Below are 23,883 nucleotides of genomic sequence, written 5' to 3' on the forward strand. Positions count from 1 at the left end.
AACATAATATTTACCCACTATATGTTTATCACATTCTTTAAAAAATGAGTTGTGATTATTTTCAAAAAAGATGTTACACATCTTGAAAAAAAATCAATATGATTTAAAGAAGAAACTCTGCTAAAGAGATGTGGGCAAGTTATTTTTCTGTTTCTGAAATATTATAAGCGAAAATATGATATTTATGCTACCTTTACATCTCATCTGGTGTAGTTGTGGGAATATATATTTTGTTCTGTTAAAAAGACTACACTACTTCTTATTTCATAATAATAAAAATGTCAAAATACTGCATAATGTGAAAGAATATTTCTGAATCACACGTGAGAGGTACAGCTACAGATGTGAAGTTATCAGCAAAGAACTATAAACATTTGCTTTGTCAGAAATAGCTGAAATATTTCACATTTCTAAACTATGAAAAATAAGTTAATGCAAAAATAAGGTAATGTTGACACAACAAGCTGGTACTACTACTTCTTTGATTCTTTAAGGAAAGTCTTTAGTTACTGAGTTATACATTATACAAAGGGAAAGGAAACACCTACTAGTATAAAACTTCATTTGCTTCGTGTCTTTCATATCTCACAGTTTCACACATTAACCTGCAAAAGAAAGAAAGACATGAGCTCAACATCTGTCATGAAAAAAACACACCAATAGTTTAAAAGCACAAATGAGCCATGTAGCCCAGAAAGGTAAGATTACTTATAGCTTGTTACAGTCACTTACTAGCCTCAAGATGAATATGTTTGGTTGCCGAGCTTAACAAAATAAAATAAAATAAAATCTGGTAAACAGATGCTAGGAAAAAAAAAACATTTTGTTAAATGTCAACTTTGTCACATTTATTTTATAGGGAACAAACTTATATGTGTGTTTTTTATACTTTGCAAATGACATTTAGACAGATTCATGTTCTCCAAAGTAAACCGAAAATGAGAAGGAACCTTAGAAAGGAAAACCTAGTAATTCTAAAAGTGGTGACATCATTCACAGCTCAACATTAATGTTACTTTAACAGTATGGCATTTTAGACAAAAGTAGGCTTTTATTAACTCAGTATTTTTATGACTAATGACTAAATGGAAGCTTTACAACTTCTGAAGAACTGTTGTTTCAGCTGATTCATCCCTGAGGAAAAAAATTATGTAAATTATGGAAAACATGAATAAATGTTTAAATGTTCAAAAGAAGCTCAAGAGCAGCATCTTCAAAAAGCATCCTATTATATTAAGACCAAGTACAAGTTCCCAAAAATAGAGAAACGCAAAGGAGAATAGAGTGATGTTGTCATGTCTTCTTGTGGAGGATCTAGTACATAGAAAAGTCGTCTACAAAAGTGACTATTTCAACACCTCCTCTGATCAATGAGGCTACGAGTCTCCAGTCCATGCAACACTGGGCTCCACCATCACCCATCTTCCTTCCTCCGTTTGCTAAATCCAATAAACACTACATGCTCTTGATTTTCCCCTTGAAAACAACTCTCCTGGGTACTGTTTTTCCTTGTTCTTCCTGCTACCACCACCCTATTTTAGAGATCCTTCTCATCCTCTCAATCCCATACTCCAAACATTCAAACTGGCACAACTCCAGGAGGCAGCATCGAGTCTTGAACACACACCATTGAACATACAGTTTTCTTTCATGGACAGAACTACATGAACTCCTCATAGGAAAGGATGACAGTCACCAGCGATGGGTCTGAAAATAGCTGGTCCTAAATCAAGTAACAGGCTCTGCCTTGTTTCCTGTTGGAATGAAAGAAGGGCCCTTGCCAAAACCTCTTCACTGGACCTCATCCTTTCTCCTACGTAAGACCCTGCCTTCCTGAAAGCTCACCTCCTTCTCCTCCATCACCATCTATTTCTCCCTCTCTCCTGAAGCACCTCCTTTCACACAGAAACACATTTTAGCATCATCTACTGTGTATGGGAGGGGGACACCGTCCTTTACCCCCGCATCCCACTCCGGCTATTAACCACATTTTGCTTTCCCCGGGACAGAAATTCTCCTTTTACAGTTGTCTATACACTATCTCCCTTTTCTCACCCTCTTCCCACTCCCCCACCTTTTGGTTCCTGAAACTCCAAAGAAAAGGCTCTAAAACATTATCAGCGTCCTCTGTGCTATCGAAATCCTTTCTGTCCTTATCTTCATTCCACTTCTCGGCAGCACCGATGACTCCTTTTTCCTTACAGCAGTATCTTCTCAGTATCTTCTCTGAGCTTCCTGTCCTCAGTCTCCAGGTTTTTCTTATAATTCATTAGTCACTTTTTCTGTCTCCTTTGGATGTGCCCCACACTCCATCCCTCTACCCGACTTCTAAAGGTTATCTATCTATCACCTTTAGAAAGGCCCTTCAGCCCTCCTCTCCTCTGTACCACGTAATCTCATCCAGTCTGTGATTTCAAACTTAATCTATAAACTGATAACTTTCACAGCAATGCCCCAGACCTAATCTCTCACCATGGGAGGCACTCGGCTGTGTCATGACCATTTCATGTTCAAAATGTCCAAAACAGATGTTGAACTTCTTCCCTTAGAATCTGCTTTCTCACAATCAGTACAATCAAAACCTGAAGCCCTCATCCTCGAATCCTCTGTTTTCTTCACATCCCATCTCTCTGCCAGCATGTGTTTCCAAAATATACCAAAATATACTTCCCACACTGACCAAGTTCACCATCTCCCCTGTGAAAACCTAGAATGGGCCACACAAAAAATAAAATAAAAATAAAAATAAAATAAAAATAAAATAGAATGGGCCACAATTATCCCACTAGTATCTATTCCCAGGACTACAATTGAAGATTTTTTTGCTTCTACTTTTGCAACCTATTGTCCATTCTCCACATAACTTCCAGACAGATCTTTGCAGATGTTAAGTCAGATCTCATACCTCTGCTCTTAATTTCCACCACTTTTAGGACAAAATACAAACTGCTAAATCTTGAATACAAGGGCCTATACTTACTACTGTACTATAATCACTTAGTCTATCTTACTTTGCCATCACATCTGTCTTCTCGTACCTGAAACCTGTTCCCATGGCAGAGCATCTGAGACCCATCTACACTGCAGAGACCTTTGCCCATCTGCCCGGCTCAAATGTTACCACCTCCTTTGTGATTACACAGCACCCATTCTTACCAGGCCCAGCACATCTGAATAAAGCAACATTGATCCATTCCCTACATCTTGTCTGCCCCACTAGGAATGTAAGCTCTACAAAAGCAGCAGTTTGGCCTACTACATGCTGTATCCCCATGGCCTACATCAGTGTCTAACACACAGTAGGCACACAATGAGTAACTGTTGACTGGATAAATAATTTAACTGGTGCCATTAAAAAAAAAAAAAGATAAAATCTTCTATATGGCAATGTTCTACTAAATGAAAGAAATGCCAAAAGTTGTTTTATCTTTAAACATTGTTAGGGAATGATTTATCAAAAGCATGTTGATCTTTACTAAATTCCTAAAGAATATGCTAACCCTAGTTTAGTTGTTTTGTGATGACCCTAAAGTTCCCATATAGTATGAATTACACTCCTCCGTAACACTGGAGAGTATCTGCATATAGTTCAGCAGGCTCTTATTCCCAACACTGACTGGCCCCAGACACTTACTCTGCTTTTTAGAAATTTTGGTCTCCACTGCTAACTATAGTATCCTCTTCCCCTTTGGCCAACATGTTGCTTCTAATCCACGTGGGTTAAGAGAGTAAATATTTAAAAAATAATGTTGTGTTTAAAAATATATAATTTTTAAGTGAATATCTGAAAACCTTCGCATTGCATAGTGTGTGATCGTATAGAAACACAGTCAATCAACTGCTCCGAATCTATTGCTGACATGAGAATGGGCCACAATAGTGCACAAAGCTGAGGCTTTCCAATAAAAGCCTGTGTCATGTCCCCCAGCTCTACTGCCTGTTACTGAATAAACAGACTGGAAATCTTGATTAAGAGCTGCTTTCCCCCCGACCCCCCTAAAATTGGAAAACTGTATTATGTAGAAGTCTTAACTGTTCTCTATTTAATCCTAGGGGTAAAACTTTTATTTAAAAAACTCAAAGGAACTTATCTAAATACAATGTATTTTTCCCAGAAATGGTTATTATTATAAAGCAGTTTATCCAAATTACTGCGTTTATGTGAACCTCATTTCTTAATTTTTCATTTGGGTATTCTGCTCTTGCTCTAAAAACGGACTTAAGATAGTTTCCGCTGATGTTTTCCACAAATAAGAGAAACAAATGACTTTTTAACATAAGCAAAATAAGATAAACATCTTAAAGGCTCCTCCTCCCTGTAAACTCATGCCAACAAACAAAACTGTATAGTCTCCAAAACAGACTTTCTAAGGTATAAATAGACTAAACAATACCCTTGAGTTCATCAGTTATTTCTAATCAAAATTTACCTTTGAAATAGCAGGAAATTGATAGTTCTAAAGCTGGTTAATAAGTAGATGGAACTTCACTGTGTTATTATGTCTACTTTTGTAATTTTGAACATTCCCGTAAGTATTAACATTTTTCTTTTTCTACAGCATAGAATTTCTAGTATCTAAATAATTCATAACTACATACATATACTGTACATACAGTATAATCATTACATCTAGTTATCCGTGTGTGCTTTTATACGCATGAGAACGAACATTTATATTTCCATATTAATTCATTCATCTGCATATGAAGATTAACTGCCTTTGATTAAATTGACAGTTGATGCTAACTTTATTTCTTAGAATAGTTGGTATCAAAAAATATGTAATGAAAGTTACACGCTTTAAAAATTATTCTTGCTTTAATTTGAGCTATCTTCTAAATTCCCGGTGGTTTTGCCCTTTCTAATAAAACTTGACTGAATTTTTAAACACTTAACCTGCAATCTACTTTAATTTAAATGATTTTCATTAAAATTTTAATTTTAGAAGTAGTCAATCCTCTTGACACATTTTTCAATTAACAACTAAATATGAAATTTACATGCTCACAAATTAATTAGTGTTTAAAGATTAAAGGGGAACTATATAGAAAAAGTACTCCTTTCATAATTAAAAACTGCTGGTTTCACAACCAGCTACAGGAAACAAAACCTTCCCACTATGTCCTAGATGTGTGTAATCCATCTTCCCAAGGTCCTTTATTTTCTGTTCTGATTAAGGGGAAAGAAAAGGAACTCACTGAATTATATAAGATGTTTTAATCTTTTACTATTCAGCCAGGTAACCATCGATAAGGTAATAGCTGTGCAATAGAAGTGATAAAATATTTATGAGTGGGCCACATAAAAACAACTATGGTATAAACTATGTTTCCCAGAAAGGGGTATGTCAATTTAATGCAATAAATAAATGCAACTTAATGCAATAAATATAGTACAAAGACCTAAAACATACTAAAATAACAAACCTAACCATTCTCTGAATAGTTAAAAACATTCTCATTTCTTATGTTTCTGAGCACTAAGATGTAGGTTTTTATTTGCCAGGATGGCAAATAAACATCTTAAAGGCTCCTCCTCCCTGTAAATTCATGCCAACAAACTCCTTCTGGTATATTCACCAAGTAGTGTTTATTACTTCAGGTGAGGGGTTGCAGGAAGAGGGGTAGAGGGAGAGAGGGTATCACAATGGCACAAATGTAAAAAAATTATTCTATGCAAAACACTGAATTCAATTTATAAAATGTATAAAGCCAAGTACAGGGGCTCAAAGATGCAGGGTTTTCATAAGTAAGTTATCTTTACTTCTACTTCTTAACTATAATAAACAATCACATAAAATTCTAGCATCCTATTGTAATTAATGTTAAAATAACTTACCTAAGTTGGTGTTCCCTCAGGTTTGATAAGGCTTCCATACCATGTAAATAGGAATACACTATTTCCAGATCCTATTTGGAAGAAAAAAAGGATAGAAATCATTAGACTTGCCAGGAAAAAAGGCTTCCAAACTAAGTCACTATATTTATAGACCAAATTAACGACAGGTTTAAAAAAAAATACAAGTTTTCTCAGACATTAAAAATAAGCATTATTAAAAGAAAAGCTGTATAAATGCCATCCATTACAACTGCCTTTGGGATACATACAAAAGCTTGTGTGTGTGTGTGTGTGTGTGTTTTAATTGATTTCAGAGAGGAAGGGAGAGGGACAGAGAGATAGAAACATCAATGTGAGAGAGACACATCGATTAGTTGCCTCCTGCAAGCCCCCAACAAGGGCCAGAGATAGAGCCTGCAACCAAGGTGCATCCCTTGACCGAGAATAGGGCCCGAGACCCTTCAGTACTCGGGCCATCACTCTAACCACTGAACCACATGGACCAGGGCATGAGTCTGTTATTTCTCAACATTATGGAGTTTCATAGTTGTATAAGAGTTACCCTTCTATATAAGTTAAGTCACAACTGTTAATGTGCCAGTATTATATGTGTGAACTTAGTTTGAATGTATAATTTGTGTAATTATATAGATTACTAGAGGCCTGGTGCATGAAAACTCATGCACTGGAGGGGGGTCCCTCAGCCCGGCCTGCCCCCTCTCACAGTCCGGGAGCCGTCAGGGGCGGGAGGTGACCCGGCGATCAGGGGAAGGTGACGCCCCCATCATACCTCTGCTGCTGTTACTGCCGGCAGCACAAGCCTCGGCCGGCCCTGGTTACCTGCGCCTTGGGCCGGCCCTGAGCAGCTGAAGGGCTGAGGGGACTGGGTGACTCCATCTTGTGGCTGTGGGCGCTGTCATCTTTGAGGGCATGGCAGTCAATTAGCATATTCCCTCTTTATTAGATAGGATATCTGTGAGTAGTAACTACCACCATTATACCTTTATCTTAAAACAATATGTATAATTATAACTTGCAAATGCAATAAGATTGTTTTTTAGTTAATAAGAATGTGGAGAATAATGGTATCTTGCCACCTATAAATTACTGACATAAGGTCAAGAAGCCTATATTATAAAACTAAGACTGTGAAGGAAAGACAGTGCATCATACCATTACTGCATGGCCAAATTTAAAAAGTAGCTTTTCCATCTATATGTATATACCTGTATAAATTAAAAGAGTCACATCATAATCATGATGTTTGGGGAGTAGGGGTGGATGGGTTTAAGTATGGCCACTCAAGCAATATACAACTAGGGAATTCCTTGCCACTGTTTCATGTGAGGATTTTAGATGTTTAACTAGACATAAACTTGTTACATGAATTGAACAATTATATCCAAAGTTTACACTTAGAGAAACTTGTTTTAAATGGCCTATGCCACAAAGAGCTTATAAACCAGGGGAGCAGTCATTACTCTACAGGAATCTGTTGCATGGAAGGCAATATTATCTAGCTCGAATGAGATGACTTGACAGATAGATTCTATCTAAACTTGAGATCTCTTAACTGTAACTAACAGAAGGGATGGTGAGAGACTGGTGTCTAGATGGCAGAGAATAAGCACATAAATGTCACGTGTCACTGTGCAACATGAACCTGACCACCACAGATTTGGGGTAAGTAGGAAAAGCAGAAACGCTGTGGAAAGGCATCAGGAAATCTCTGCTCTCAGACTCGGAGGAATGAAAGAAATCTGACTAGAGACAAACAAATGAAATGCAAACTACAGGAAGGAGGAATCTGTGGCTACGTTTTTCGTCCTACTAAAGAGCCCAGTAGCCAAACACTAGGTTTACAAGGATTAGGGATGAGAAGGAAGGTAAAGAGCAATGGAAGGCAAAAAGGAAGATAAGCTTGCTTCTCCTTTCCCAGGGCCAAGGTGAATTGGGCAACTTCTTGAAATAGGCAAATACAGCCTTTTGGACCTTCTGATCAGTTTTCCTACCCTCTCCCAGGGTGCCCAGCAGCCTCCCGTCACCACAAGCCTCATTCTGGGGCATCGTGCCCTGGTCTAACAATTACAAGACAACAATCTGAACACAAATGTGGATGTGAGTGGTCAGCGGGGACCCTTGAATCTTCCATAGAGGAACTATCCACCAGTGTTTGCATTTCCATAGTCCAAATGAAAGACAGAAACAGAGGGCTAGGTAGGCAGTCAGGGACAGGGACCACGTGGAGGCAGGGGGAAGAGAAGTCAGACATGGAGGCAAACAAAAGACCTAGAACTAACTGGGCAGGAACCTGGCTTGGGGGCGGGGGGGGGGGGGGGGGGGGGAGGGGCAGGACTTGACACTTGACCCGGCTAGGTGGGAACAGTGATGTTACGTTGGACATAAAGTGGCAGTCCTCAATCAGGTACTCCCATAGGTGGGAACTTGAACTTCAATATAATTGGATATTGCCAGAATTCCTTGAAGGAACCAATCAGAAGCTACCAGAGTATATGAATATTCCCTAGACAAAGAGCTTAAGCAGTAACCCATTTGGGGCCGTATATCCCCCCTAAGCTTTGTCCCCCCCCCTCCCCCCAATAAATTTTGTTTTCTTCCCACCACTTTGGCCATGAATCCATTCTTTGGTTTTACAAGACAAAGAGCTCGGACCCGACCACATTTCGGGTTTCACAAACAAATCTCTAAGTGGTATGAGATCGAAGGCAGCACAACCGAGATCAGCCGTGTATGGGGAGAGATTTGAGGGCATGAGAGCCCTGCAAAGCGGGGAACTACCACCACCCCTCCTTTCACACAGATGCCTCAACCCTCATTCCCCCCTAACAGTTGGCCTTTATTAAAATAATCCACACGCTGGTACAGAATTGCCTTTCCCCAGCCAGGAAACACACAGGCCAAAGCGTGAGGCGCGGAGGAAGTCTTGCTCTTCAGAGCCACCTGAAATTGGTAACCTTCGATGAAAACTAGGTAAGACAGAAGAAGAGTTTTCTCTCTTTAGCTGAACAAAGAAATGCATGGCCTTCAGAAAGTTATATTCTTGGATCCTATTTTTTTCCTCTACACCAACAAGAGACATTCACAGAGTGAAGTTACGTTTCCCCTATCTTGGCTGCAGAGAAAGAGAAGCCCACTGCAGAGCTAAATCACCTCACGTGCCCCAACTTCCACTTCTGTCAGGAAACTATGCTATGCAAACTGAGAACTCTCCAGCCTCCCCACCCGCACCTCCCAGGACAAATGGAGCTCACGTGACCATTACAATTTTAAATAACCCTTAAAAAACGTGAGCAATGTTTCCCCAAATAAGCCTCTAGCCCTCGGGACAAACAGGAACACGTTCCTCTCCTCAGGAAGTCGTGTATTTTTTTAAGAACAATAAGCCTTTCCTTCTCGCCTAGGAAGGACATCCTTTTTTTTTCAAAAACAGATGCTACTTGAAAGCAGATTAAAGTTATCAAAAACAATGGAGCCCAGTAGACAAAGATATTGGCAGGCCAAAAGAAATGCAATTTTCCATGAAAAAAAAAAAAAAAGACATTTTTTGGCCCCACATGTAAACCATGTATGAAAATCCAAAAGCACCCCCTCTGTCAGGGGCGTGATTGTTCACAGCCTCATTAACCCTCCTGCCCAGGTCTGGGAACTCCGCACGCACATCCAAGCCGGAGGGAATGTTCTCTGCATGGTGAGCTCTTCCTCCCACGTCTAATGTCTCCTCAGAGACTCATTCAGAAGGTAGCAGGCCTCAGACCAAACTTGTAATTCACTTACAACGAGCTTTTAATTTCACATGTTCACCAGCATCGGGGATTCGCTCCCCACAGCACAGTGTATTCTGCTGGTTGGAGAGCAGAGAGGAGCCAAGTGTCCCCCACAACCGGAGCCGGCACACCCCACCCTCTCTCTGCAGCCTCGGCAAACAATGCACTGTACTCGGAGAAAAATATGCCTCGCTTTTCCTTTGATATGAGTCTGTTTTAGAAATGAAGCGCTGTGCTTAAAGGATAATCAGAAGTTAAGTGGACAAAAGGTACAGTGTTCCCATTACAAGATACATTAAAAAAAAAAAAAAAAAGGATTCATTCGTTTGAAAAGATTGTATTTCAATCATCACAGAGAGTCAGGCCAAGGCTGGTACAATTAGCAGGCGGGAGGAGACTTCGGTGGTTTGGGCTTAAGCATGAGGAGGAGAAAGATTTTTCTTAAGTAACAGCAGTCTCGGGACCAGGAACGGTACTGATGCCAACTTACGCTCTCTTGCAAAGGCAAAAAAGTACACTCATTTATCCCCCTTGACCAAATATCACTAGCAAGCAACCAAGAGAGTTATGTCTTGAACATTATGTAAAAGGAGGGAAAAAGCCAAGCCAAGCCTCAAACTCCTGTCTGCAGCCAATCGGGGGAGGAAGCAGGAGTCTGCAAGTGACGTTGTATCCGCGGAGGTTGTTTTATTTGGGAGATCCACATTTTCCTACACTAAAACATATAAAACAACTATCCTAAGAAGGATAGTGGGAAGATGATGCGCTCTGGTGTCAAACGGAGCACAGCTTACATCCTCATCCCCATCCCTGCGGAGAGGTGGACCCTGGTTGCGTTAGAGACTATACTTGCCAATCATGTGTGTGATATACTCAGCTAGGCTGTGTGGCTAAAATGATAAACAGTTTCATAACAACACATGGCATATACAGGTCCTTGAAAAATGCTCGTTGATCTTATTACTATCTGTGAGATATTTAAATTAATACAAGCACAGAATAATACCAAGAATATAGACTTAAAACATTCCTGAAATGTATATACATCAGAATCTTTATAAATTAATCCACCCTTTTCAGATGTGACTATCTCTAGCCAAAGTTAAATGAATTATTTATATAAAACATATAACAAGCCCCTAGATCAGTGGTTCTCAACCTTCCTAATGCCGCGACCCTTTAATACAGTTCCTCATGTTGTGGTGACCCCCAACCATAAAATTATTTTCGTTGCTACTTCATACAACTGTAATGTTGCTACTGTTATGAATCGTAATGTAAGTATCTGATATGCAGGATGTATTTAGGCGACCCCTGTGAAAGGGTCATTGGATCCCAAAGGGGTTGCGACCCACAGGTTGAGAACTTCTGCCCTAGATAGTCTGCTTTAGCAATCCTATCAGGTTTGGTGGGCAGTGGGTGCCTATTGCCTCCAGAGCACACTGTCAGCATTGTTTCAAGAACATCACATCCACCTGTGGTAGGCAGTTAGGCAGACATGAGCAGAGCAAGGACGCTGAGCCAGGGACGGAAGGTCAGCAGGGCGGAAAGCCCCAGATGACTTGCAAGGGGAAAAATTGGGAAAACAAGGACTTCGTCCCCAGGGTGACCTTTCCTCCCCTACTGGCTCGCTGGTCATGTGGTTTAGATCCTCTGACCTTTCTTATCACTCAGACCCTCCCCGACCTTTCTTTCCCCTGGCATGGTGCTGGTCATGTGGTTTAGATCCTCTGACCTTTCTTATCACTCAGACCCTCCCCGACCTTTCTTTCCCCCTGGCATGGTGCTGGTCATGTGGTAGACAATCTTGGGGGAACAAAAAGAGGACTGGAGAATAGCCCTTAAGCACCAAGCCCCCAGGACCATGAGGTTCTGACCTGCATCAAAAACACTGAGGCCTCAGTTGTGTTTCAGCTCCAGGACCAGAAAAGCAGCAAAACCAGACAAGAGACACCAGGGCCGACCTCAGGACCAAGATGACTAATGACCCTGGCAGTGACCAATTAGTGGAGACCATGACCATGAAAGGACACACCTGGAAAGCTGATGAATATCCTATTAAGACCCTCCCTTAAAACCCCCACCCTTAAAAGCCTGTAGGATCCCAGGAGCACAGCCCTATCCAAGCCTTTCCCCTCCCCCTCTTCCTACCCCCCCCCCCAGGGTCATGACCATTACCTTCCTCTCTCCTAAGCTCCAAGGGCCCTTCCTTTGCCTCTGTAACTCGTTTCTTCAGCCCATTGCTTCTACTCCTCACTTCTTCTACCTCTGGGACTTTCTAAATAAGCTTTCTCTTATAGTTTGAGTCTTGGCTCTGAATTCTTTCCTAGCCAGAACTCGAGCACCAAGATTGCTGCACCAAGGTCCAGTCTAACCCTATGGTGTGACACCTGGTGCCGTTTGCCACCACCAGCAAAAACACCTGCTTCTGAAGCTCCATAGGGAATGCACTGGATGCAAAGAAAGAAGGGCAACATTCCTGCAGGGCTGGTGGTATGCACAAACTTCGAGTGAAATCCTGTGAATCACAGGAGGGAGGGAGGAATGGAGGGAGGGAGGGAGGGAGGGAGGGAGGGAGGGAGGGAGGGAGGGAGGGAGGGAGGAAGGAAGGAAGGAAGGAAGGAAGGAAGGAAGGAAGGAAGGAAGGAAGGAAGGAAGGAAGGAGTTTTCAATCTTGGTGTTCAGAGCTGTGAGAAGAAACTCATGCCTGTATAGGGTAAGACAATTCTGTAAATGGCCACAAGGTGGCAGACCAGGCCAACAGTCCTTTCCTGGGACTAGCAAACTCAAGTCATTGGGTCTCACAGATACATTTTCCCATTATAAATACTTAAGATATTTGGGTCTTTAAAAAGTATTCCTTAAGATCATCTCAGGGAATATGATGAGTCCTTTCTCCTCCTGCCCCTAATGAAGGGGGGCAGGAGAGAGCAGACAAGTCCATCAGCTCCCCCATTAAAACTGTTCGATTTCTACCATCCTTGTTTTAAACCAGCCTCCACACCCCACAAGTCTTTGTAAAGCTCAAGAGCATTTAAAACCAAAATGTCAAATCACTACACTGCTGGGGTGTTCTGTGCCATCCCAGTCCCCAGGGGGTCCATTGCATAGGTCAGGAAAACGTAAGAAAAGAACCCCGTGGAGGAGTGTACGATTTTCAGTAAAATTCTCAACTATGTAATTCCGATCCTAAATCCTATGAAGGCTGCTCCTGAGTTCACTAATTTGCACCAAAAGAAAAACAAGCCCCGAGTTGTGATATTCAAAGCCGCATGTCAAATCCAGGAGAGCCTGGTGATCCCGTTAGTTGGCACCTATGACACAGCCTGGACACAGTCTTCAGCCTCAGGTTCTTACCCACTGCACCTCAGCAAGGCACCTGGATCGGGAATTCCAGAACTGAAAGGTACGGATTCCAGCTAATCTGTTCGCCTAAAATTTCCTCAGGTTTTCCACTAGAAAAGGCATTCTTTATATCTTGTTTTAAAAGGGAGTTTTGCCCTGACCGGTGTTCCCAGTGGTTAGAGCAAAGGCCCACACATCCCTGGATCACGGGTTCAATTCCCGGTCAAGGGCATGTACCCGTGTTGCAGGTTCGTTCCCTGGCCCGGATCAGGGCCCTGTGCACGAGGCAATCAATCAATGTGTCTCTCTAGCATCGGACTTTTTTTTTCCTTCTCTTTCCCTTCCTTCCTCCCTCCACTCTCTCTAAAAAAAACAACAACAAAACACAACAATGGATTTTTTTTACATCTTTGGATGAGGATATAAAAAAGGGGGTGGGGGACTTGGGACAGTCCCTAAACTTGAGACAAAAGCAATTATGAAGTAATTACCTCTTAAGTTAACCATGAAAATGACAAAGTAACTTTGTCCTTTCTAGGTCAAAAGACATCTGCCTTAAACAGCACACTCTGGGCCCATGCCTCCTCCACTTCAAGGTGGTGTTGGGGCACCCTGAGAGCAGTCACGTTTCGGGGGACATGGGTTGAAGAAGGTAGAAAGGACTTCATACATTCTCAAAGACAGATGAAGAGCCGCATGTAATCCTCTTTCGAAAAGAGTTTAACTCTTACTGAAGAAAACGCAAGCGTTAAATGAAGACGGCACAGGGCCGTTCTTAGGATTCCTGAGTGAGCCACGCTGTTTAGCAACTTAGGATACACCTTACACCCTGTGTGCCCGGTCGTGTCCCGGGGAAAACAATTATCTAAGCAGATATTTTCATTGGTGAAGATTACGGTTTCTCAGAAAAATCAACACGTCAGTTGTAACTAAAAACTCACCCTGTGCACAAATAAGAAAAATATCAAGTGTCTAAATCAGCCCCTGATTCCTGTTTTGGAGAGTCAGCATAAGTGTTTCCCCTTCAGAACAATGCCTGATCCCCAGGCCCCCCAACAGCCTCCTAGAGCCTGCATCTCCGAGGAAGCGAGAACAAACTTATCAAAATGTCTTCATTTTAAAATAACGAACTTACCGTAATCTCTCCGATTAGAAATCTGTCGTCGGGTTTTAATTTCACACGCAAGGATTAACCCACTAGGAAACGCTGTGCAGGAAATTTAACGCAAGCCTTGTTTTTCCTCTCTATCATTAAGTTAGCAGGCGGTGCATGGCTACATTTTAACTTAACCTTTAAACATGTGACTAAGAACACACACACATTGCTCTAATCAAGTGATTCTTGAACTATCTTTCATTTCAATTTAAAAAAAAATCAATCAAGTCATATTCCCTCCCCTTTGGCTTGGTATTCAACACATTCCCCATAGCCAGTCTGGCTCTGGCTGAACCCCGTGGAAGTCTTGCCGAGTCCAGGTGGGCAGACGGGGCTGCCACACACTCCACTGTACTCAGTCTCTACAACAAGGGGCCCTGCAGTCTACACAAGTCACCCTCAGGATGCCTCAAGTTTCAAACACCGACCTAATCCAGGGCTCTCAATTAACAGTTCTTATTTTGAGCCATTCGCTGTACAAATGTCAGATCTCCTCCAGGGGTGGCGTTTAGACAGTCCTAACATAACAAAAGCAGCGCGGAGCAGGTCACTGAGGACACCAGCTCTTGACTGCCTCAGTAAAAAGGAAGCGATTCTGAATAGAGGCAGGTTTTAAATATAGAACACCTCATGGCTGCCATTTTTCTAGGACAAAAGACAAAAATAATATGACATCTGTTTTTCCCATCCTGAATGCTTTACCAAGGAGTCAACCACCAGTGGTGTTGCTTATTCTCAAAGGTTTCTATTTCTCTAGAGGAAGAACCAAATGAAAGCATTCTACACGTGTAATTAAAGCCTTCCAACACTGTTAGTCAGAGATGAACTAAATGCTAAAGAAATTTTAGGCGCTGTTCAAAATTTCTCTCTTTCCAATCTGTCCATAAGAGGGGAAGTTGAACCATCCAGATACATACTTGGGGGAGGTGGGGCAGTTATAGGAAAAGAATGCATTCTTGAATTGTAGAGATGAATTAGGGGGCTACGTGTACAATTACCATCAAGTGCTCCATTAGAAAGACTAGCAGTTCAGTTTCTGAAGCATCCCACCCTTTCAATCATGTTTTGAAGTCTCCTTTGAAGCTAAAATCAAACATCTTTACTTACCTACTTACTTACTTACTGTACCTGTTTTGCCTCCCCCGACTGTACAGGATACACCAGGCATGCGTGACAGCTTAAATCAGTGCACGGGTACATTAGATCTATGTGCCGGGGTCCACGACACTCAGAAATCACTAGACCTTTGCCCTTCATAACAACAATCCTCTGACATCACTGCCACCACCCACCCCAAAGCCCTCAGCATCACTAATCACCAAGATTCTCCAGAAATCACACGGAGGCAGAGAGCCCTGTGAGATGACCACCCTGGGAAGGCGGCTGCTGTAGAGGAGCCATCACAACCACAAGGGGAGATGAGAAGAACCGTGGGAAGAGACATCCCAACACCACGTTCCCTAAAATACGTGTCCATCACTTAAAAATGCTTGCTGCTTCAGAGCCAGGGTTACACAGGGCAGATGGGTTTGCATCTCAGCGACCACATCCTAGAACTGGAGGAGCCACACAGGAAGAAGGAAGGGGGGCGTGGGATTCCCTTTTCGTGGGAAAGGACAAATTCCAAAGATGACCAGTGAGGGAGTTCCAAGAGTCAGTCCATGGGAGATTTTCCACCGGTGTATGGCAAAATGGAAAGCAAAGCCAGCGTGGTAAGATTTCCCGATCAGCTAAATGTAGGCAATGTAAAGGGCTCTCCATTACAGGAGGATTAAAACCAGCTGGGGTTTTGTTTGTTTGCTGTTGTTGCTGTTTTTGCTTTTATGTCATGTTTTGAAATTATATTGTTACTAGATGATAGTAAATTCCCTGTTTTATCTCGTGTCATTAATAGAAAAAAAATCTTTTCCAACTGCCCAAATTAAGATCATATCTTAGTTTTTGAATGGTGGCAGGGAGGTCAGTAGTCTCTTACTCGATGAAATCCAAAACATCGGGCCACCCACTAAGGCAATCTTATTAATGCAGGAGTGTGTGTGTGTGTGTGTGGGGGGGGGGGGGGGGGGGTGAGAAAGCGATTGCAAGTTTCCAAAATAATTCAGCTCTTACTTACAGTCCTATTCTCAAAACTTTCCAGAGAAAAGCATTCTAGGTATTTTGACCCTTCCCAAAAAAAAGGGATTTTTCCCAATACATTTTCATTAAAGAAATCTCTAACATTAGAAACTTCTGGTGGAATTCTGGGCCTTGGAACGGAATGTAAATTTTGCAGAAAATGTGACAAGATGTTTGGGGCTGGCGAGGTAATCAGCGCCAGCCCTGCCGGGCCACTCCCCGGGGCAGTGTCTGCCTGCCAGCCACGACTGGGCTGAGAGTGAGTCCAGCGAACCGCACGGCCCGAGCGCAAGCCCAGCTCTGCCATTTCCCAGGGCTGCGTCCCTGTCAAGCCACTCAGCTCCCTGCAGCTGTTTGTCATCCGCAACAAAATCGCATTTTCGTTTTCCAGTTTTGTTTTCTTACTTAGATAATTTTGGTTTTATAGTAAAATACAATGCTCTAACAGTAGAGGGCCTCCTATTTTTTTCCTATATGTATTACTGTAATTTTTTTCTGGTTTATTTATTTATTTAAATTTAATTTTTTTTCCCTCCCCCTTTTATTCCCCCCCCCGCCCCACATGCCATCTACAGGCCTCTTATTTTTAACGAAGACTCCTACTTAGTCCCACATTTCAATCCGTTCAGTTGTCATCCCTTCCCTGCACTCCCATGTCACAGGTAAAGCCAACATATTAAATACTTGCTCTGGGCAGAGCCCTGTGCTAGGAGGCCACCCTGGAGACACGAGATTGGTACAACACAATCCTGGTCCTCAGAGAAACCTGAACACCCTCACAAAAGGCTACAATGCAAGACAGAAATTCAATTATAAGTCACGGGGATCAGACGACAAGAGGCTTCTTATCCCCAAGTTTAACAGGTGCTCTCTCCCACTCTGCCATCGCTACCAGTCAATATCAGAACTTCTAAATCACATCACACATATTCTTCTCCCCTCAAACTGCAAATTAAGCAAATTGATTACACCAGAAATCATAAATATCGGTAACCGTACACCTTCATCTGACAACCCGTTATTCAGTATCTGCTCCCATAAGGAAATGTGATTAGATCCTATATTTAGCACCAAGTCCTTTCAGAGAAATGATATCATTCCCAAGGTATATTTTTATCAAGTTATTTAATTTATTACAGCTCAATCATAAAATATACAGCAATGGCTTCTGATAAAAAGTACAAGTAAACCTGTGTGCCTCTGGGGATGAAAACCCACTTAGCAGAACCACTGGCTGTACTGAGCCTGTGTGGGACCGGGCCTTCCACGGCCCTGCACCTAGTCTGCTGTCAAAGCCAAAAGCTGCCCAGCCTGTGTGGCTCAGTGATTGAGCATTGACCCATGAACCAGGAGGTCACGGTTAGATTCCCGGTCAGGGCACATGCCCAGGCGACAGGCTTGATTCCCAATAGGGGGCATGCAGGAGGCAGCCTATCAGTGATTCTCTCATCACTGATTTCTTTCTCTCTCTCTCTCTCTCTCTCTCTCTCTCTCTCTCTCTCTCTCTCTCTCTCTCTCCCCCCCCCCTTCCTCTCTGAAATATATATATATATTTTATAGCCAAAAGTCAACTCTGCAATTAACTTGGGGAGGGGACGGGGGGCGGGCGGGGGAGGGATAGACAAAGAGAAAGAAAAAGGGAAGACAGAGGACATAATCTCTTCCTCTCTATTCACAGGTCATTCACTGTTATTGACAGTAATGTTCTCCCTGCTAAATGTAATGCATAAGCTGTTTGCTTTAAGAATATCTGTAAGCACATTCTTTTGAATGTTATCCTTAGTAGTAATTCTGGGAGATTTGGCTTTTGAGAACATCCAGCACGCACCCAGAACTAAGCCTAATGATCGAGTTGGTTATTTAAGTTCAATTAGGCTCAAAAATAACACACAATTACAGGAAGTAAAGAGGTAACTTCCTCGTGGTATTCACTAAGCAACTCTGATAATAACACCAAGATACAGTCTTAAACATATTTTCGGCGACAGCACCAGAATTTTTATAAAAATACTGTATTACTTGGAAACGTGACAAATTTTAAGGATAACACTTAGCTAGATATGTAAGCTTTGCCCTGTTTTAAACTTCATTTCGTTATAGCTGATCTTCATTTTAGTAGGAAAATGTCAGTAAATAAAAATGAAACAACAGATAATTATGGAACTAAATATACTACATTACACTCTTGTGTCTGTGTGTCATTTAAACCCTCGAATGTACAGCAGACAAATACTACCGTTATACTTCTTAACCTTCTGGAACCAAAGCGTTGTTTTATGCATGGAAGTCAACATCAGGTGCCATTAACATGGCCCACATGCAACCTCTGCAAACCCTTGCGTCAGTGAGGATTCCACCCAATACACAGGTATTGCCCAGAGAAACCAATTAACCTGTGGCTAGAAGATTAAGTGCAAAAACAGACCAATAAACTCCTCTTCGCAACCTCTCCCCAAAACACACACACTGATTCTGCCTTTAATAGTAGTACCCTAAGCAAAAATTAAATTCTTACAAATAAAAAAAGAACAGGAAAAGAAGAACAAGAACTTTTTTTTTTTTACCTTATCTTCTTGCACGCCTTTTCTGAAATCAGTCTCAAGCCTACAGAAATACATGAGCGAGTAACACACACCCAGATTTTTAAACTATTAACATTGTGTTCTCTGTCTCCTTTTCAATTCTCTTATTAGAAATGGGCAAGTCTCCTGCCTTGGAAAATCTTCACCTGACCCTTCCTAAACAGCTGTAATTCTTGGCCAAGGTTCTGGAATGAGAGATTCACCCTTTTTGCCCACTTTCTCAACTATCCAGTTATTGTATAACCTTTTGGAATCTGATCTTTGCCCCGATGCACTAACAGACAAAAATCCCTCTTCTCGCAGATATTGCAGTCCAGTGGATATTACATCTAGTGAGACAGAAAGATTGAACGGGGATTTTTAAAAGTTTGTCAATAATAAGCAGGAAGAAGGTAAAATAACAGGAAGGGAATGAGAATATGAAATGTCAAGGAAGGTGGCCAGCGCTGGCCGATCCCTCCTCTCGGCCCCCAGGCCTCCTCAAGGGCTCAGCAGGCGGTACCAGCTCTCTCCACAAGTAGCCCAGGTCTGCCTTGAGCCTCACCCTTCTTCAAAAGGATCCTTTCACTGAGAAATCACATCTACTCTCAGGCCATCTTTACCCGTGACTCCTAGACCCTGACTTGTCTTCCAAATTCACACCACTGCCAGCACCGCTTCAAAGGGCAACTAAAATTCAGGCTCCATTTCCCCCCAAAACACGAGTTCTACCTCCAGGTTTCTCTTCTGCTGTCCCTGGCGCCAATACCCCAGCGATCCCAGTGAAAACCCAGCAGTTATCTTCAGTTTGTTCTGATAGCCGCTCTTTTCTCTTTTTACATATATTTAATTTCATTTTTTAAATCCTGTTGAGTAGCCTGTCAAGTTTTTTTTTTTTTTTTCATTCTATTTTCAATGGCATGAACAGCTTCGGGGTCTCCCATTTTATCATACCTAACAAACAAAATAAGGAACCCCAAAGTGTTTAGGCTGTCCCCCTCCCCTAGTGAAAAACTTCCATCAACCACCCAGTTTCCACTGCCACAGCCTGAGGGACCAGGCCAGCCTGCTCCCAGGGTTCCTCTGCTCCAGGCTCCACCCGAAAGGCCTCTCTGCCTCCCAGCAGGTCCTCCTGCCTCGCACACATCCATCTGATGGGCAGCTCCACCTCCATCCCCTGAGAAGCCCTGCAGACCACAGACCACTCCACCAACTCTCCCCTCCTCTGGTCTCCTAGGCATTTATTAATGCATCTTTCATAAGGAACTTATTATACATTCGTCTTTACTGTTGGTATTCTTTAATATGTATGTGAAATATCTGTGGGAACAAGTCAATAAAGGCAATGCTCAATAAAGACCAGATGCTCCCAGAGAGGACCATATTTGTACTGACTTTAAAATAACAGTCGCATCGGAAAGCATTAAAACTTCGAACCACATGGCCCGTTTTTAAATGTTCTGTTTGAGGCAACATTACTTTAAACAAGACTCCTTTATAATAAGTCATCATTTAATTAATATCCAAATACCTTGAGAGCCAATAACAGTTCAGCAAAACAGCTGGAAATCAAATATCAGATATAATTACACACAGCTGGCTTTATTGAACCGATGTCATATTAAATAAACTTATTCCACAGACCGTTTCCCCCCTCTCAACTCCCCAAGAAAAAAAAAAATCCTTCAAGAAACATAAAAGGCTCTTTGTTAGATTTTTTTTTTTAAGTTTGCAGAATATATTCCAATATTAGAGATTTTCAGCAGGAGTACATCATACTAAAGATTTTCAGAGGAGTATATTTTGTTTTTTTGTGCCATACTGTGTGTTTTTGTAAGATTTCACCGCCTTGGATTTTGTTTTCTTTAAGACTAACACAAAAATAGCAAACTGGACCAAGTCACAAAATACAATGAACACCTGTATTTTTATGATCTGGCATTCAGTTTATTATTTTGATATTAGATTCTATTTATTATTTTTGTAAAGATGCCATGTCTTTATAAGTTGTAATATAAATTATCAAACAAAAATATTGCTTTCAAACCTATTGTTTCAAGACATTATATAAACCATTTTACTGTATTGTATATGTTATATGAAGGAGAACTTATTTTTATAATTTTATTTCAGAGAGAGAGAGAGAGAGAAAGGGAGAGGTAGAAACAATGATCTGTTGTCCCACTTATTTATGCATTCTTTGGTTGCTTCTTATATGCCCGTGACCAGGGATCAAACCCACAAACCTTGCGGTATACCTGGCCAGGGTTTGAAGGGTAACTTATTTATAAACAATAACAACTACCTATTATATGCCCGGCACTGTGCTGGATGCTCTACATCTATTATCTTTAATATCCACAACAATCCCATATGTAATACTTTATATCTAATAATTATCAAAAGGAAGAGAAATCACAGGTAGTTTTTAAATTGCTCCCCCGACCCACCCACACACAAAATCAGACTCCATAATAAGCAAGATTATATATATGCTACAGTAGATCGAGTCCCAAATAAGTATTCTCTCCCCTCCCCGTCTCCCTCACCCTTTTCTTCCACTTTAACGAAGAAAAAGTGTACATGCTGTACTTACCTAACCATCAAACTTAAAACTAAAGTCATACATTATAAAAATTTACAACTAGACTTGGTATTGTTTCATCTATGATATAACCTTTCAACAATCACCTTTCCAGAAAGCTAAAATTAAGTCCAATTGTAACATCAATCAAAAACTCATTTGTAATGAATAGGAGACTATATGCCTTGATACAAACCAACATAAGTTACTTAACCTGAAAATCAATTCTATTTGAAAAATGGTGAGAAAACCAATGCTCAACCCATATGCGTTGTTGTGAGAAGTACATGAGATAACGCCAGCAAAACCCATAGGTACCATATTTTTTTTTTTTTTTGTAAGAGAACATTTATTTATAAAATTACAGAAGTGGAAGAAGTAATTTGTAGAAGAAATGGGCTTAGGAAACATGGTATAGAGGCAAAGGAAGGGCTCTTGGAACTTGGGAGTGAGAAAGGTACAGGTGACACCCCCAGGGGAATGGCGTAGGCATGTTCCTGGGAGGGAGAGCTCACTGGGTCCTTGGTCCTAGGGTTTTAAGGCTAATAGTTTTTAAGGGAGGTCCTAGGGGAAGATTTTTTTTTTTTTTATGGTTACTGATTTTATTTTATTTTATTTTTTTATTTTATTTTATTATTATTTTTTTTATTGCTTAAAGTATTACAAAGGGTATTACATATGTGTCCATTTTATCCCCCCGCCCTAGACAGTCCCCTAGCCTCCCCTATCCCCCAATGTCTTATGTCCACTGGTTATGCTTCTATGCATGCATACAAGTCCTTTAGTTGATCTCTTATCCCCCTACCTCCTGCCCCCCAACCCTCCCCGGCCTTCCTGCTGCAGTTTGACAATCTGTTTGAGGCAGCTCTGCCTCTGTATCTATTATTGTTCAAAAGTTTATAATGGTCTCTATTATCCATGAATGAGTGAGATCATGTGGTATTTTTCCTTCATTGACTGGCTTATTTCACTTAGCATAATGCTCTCCAGTTCCATCCATGACGTTGCAAATGGTAAGAGTTCCTTCCTTTTTAGAGCAGCATAGTATTCCATCGTGTAGATGTACCACAGTTTTCTAATCCATTCATCTACTGATGGGCACTTAGGCTGTTTCCAGATCTTAGCTATGGTGAATTGTGCTGCTATGAACATGGGGGTGCATATATCCTTTCTGATTGGTGTTTCTGGTTTCTTGGGATATATTCCTAGAAGTGGGATCACAGGGTCAAATGGGAGTTCCATTTTCAGTTTTTTAAGGAAACTCCATACTGTCTTCCATAGTGGCTGCACCAGTCTGCATGCCCACCAGCAGTGCACAAGTGTTCCTTTTTCTCCACATCCTCTCCAGCACTTGTCGTTTGTTGATTTGTTGATGATAGCCAGTCTGACAGGTGTGAGATGGTACCTCATTGTTGTTTTGATTTGCATCTCTCGGATGATTAGTGACTTTGAGCATGTTTTCATATGTCTCTTGGCTTTCTGAATGTCCTCTTTTGAAAGGTGTCTATTTAGGTCCTTTGCCCATTTTTTTATTGGATTGTTTATCTTCATAGGTACCATATTGATAGTTGGAGACATCATGTGCAGACATGGGTCAGTTTACAGAGGGTCTCTAGTCCAGGTTCATGAATGCACATAACAAACCAAATATTAAATATGAAGATTTTGAGTATGCTTCCCTGAGGTGGAAAAGTTATTTTCTAATAACAATTATGACAGTTATCACAGATGAATTTTTTCAATATAAAGACTCCCAGATTTTTAATAAACACTTGAAAATTTGTTAGAGACAGCACTGAATGAGCAGAATGGAGGCTTACATTCTGAGGATCTTCTCCCCAGAAATTTATAATTCATGCTTTAAAAAGATTATACAAATTTAGGACCTATCTGTGAGATAATCTAAATTGCCATACCTCTCAAAAAAAAGTCTTAACTGCCCCCATTAAGCAACCATTAGATTCTTGAAATGTGTCACCATTCTTGATTTATTCATCAAACCTCAACACACACCAGGGATCAAATTTAATATGTATGAAGACAAGCGATTATGTATGGCTGGAATTAACAAACTATCCCAATTGTCATCACAATCTAAATTATTTCTTTAACGCAATGAACATTTTATACAGAAAGAAAAACTACAGGGGAACTACAAGTTATGTATGATGCTAATTTCTGAAAATAGAATTTAACTGTTTTAAAAGAAAACTACCTCCAAATACAGTTCAGATCTCTTTTACCACCTGCTTTCTGAACCCAGTATCACAGAAGAAATTCATTTTAAAACTGTTTTAACCCTGGCTCGTGTTGCTCAGTGGTAGAGCATCAGCCCTCACACCAAAGGGTCTCAGGTTCAATTCCGGGTCAAGGGCATGTACCCAGATTGCAGTTCATTCCCCGCCCCTGATAGGGGAGAGAGGGAGAGGCAACCAATTAATGTGTCTGTCTCACATCAGTGCTTCTCTCTCTCTCTCTCTCCCCCACCTCCCTCTCTC

At 41.2% G+C, this 23,883-nt stretch overlaps 1 protein-coding gene across 14 annotated transcripts in view; it reads right to left on the bottom strand.

Moving 5' to 3' along the window:
• Positions 1-23,883, bottom strand: part of RAPGEF2 (Rap guanine nucleotide exchange factor 2) — a 237,367-nt gene that overhangs the window by 159,607 nt on the left and 53,877 nt on the right. For 12 of the 14 annotated variants that reach the window (XM_036314807.1, XM_036314803.1, XM_036314808.1 and 9 more), the window contains exons 2-3: positions 5,840-5,910; positions 549-605 (exon numbers count right to left, since the gene is read on the bottom strand). In XM_036314807.1, the coding sequence (XP_036170700.1) occupies positions 549-605; positions 5,840-5,910 (128 nt within the window). Of the gene's footprint in view, positions 1-548; positions 606-732; positions 754-5,839; positions 5,911-14,104; positions 14,295-23,883 lie in introns of those variants that run through there. The other 2 variants (XM_036314809.1, XM_036314811.1) reach the window with 2 other exon arrangements.

The sequence above is a fragment of the Myotis myotis genome, unplaced genomic scaffold (genome assembly GCF_014108235.1).
Source record: "Myotis myotis isolate mMyoMyo1 unplaced genomic scaffold, mMyoMyo1.p scaffold_m19_p_6, whole genome shotgun sequence".
Lineage (NCBI taxonomy): Eukaryota > Metazoa > Chordata > Mammalia > Chiroptera > Vespertilionidae > Myotis > Myotis myotis.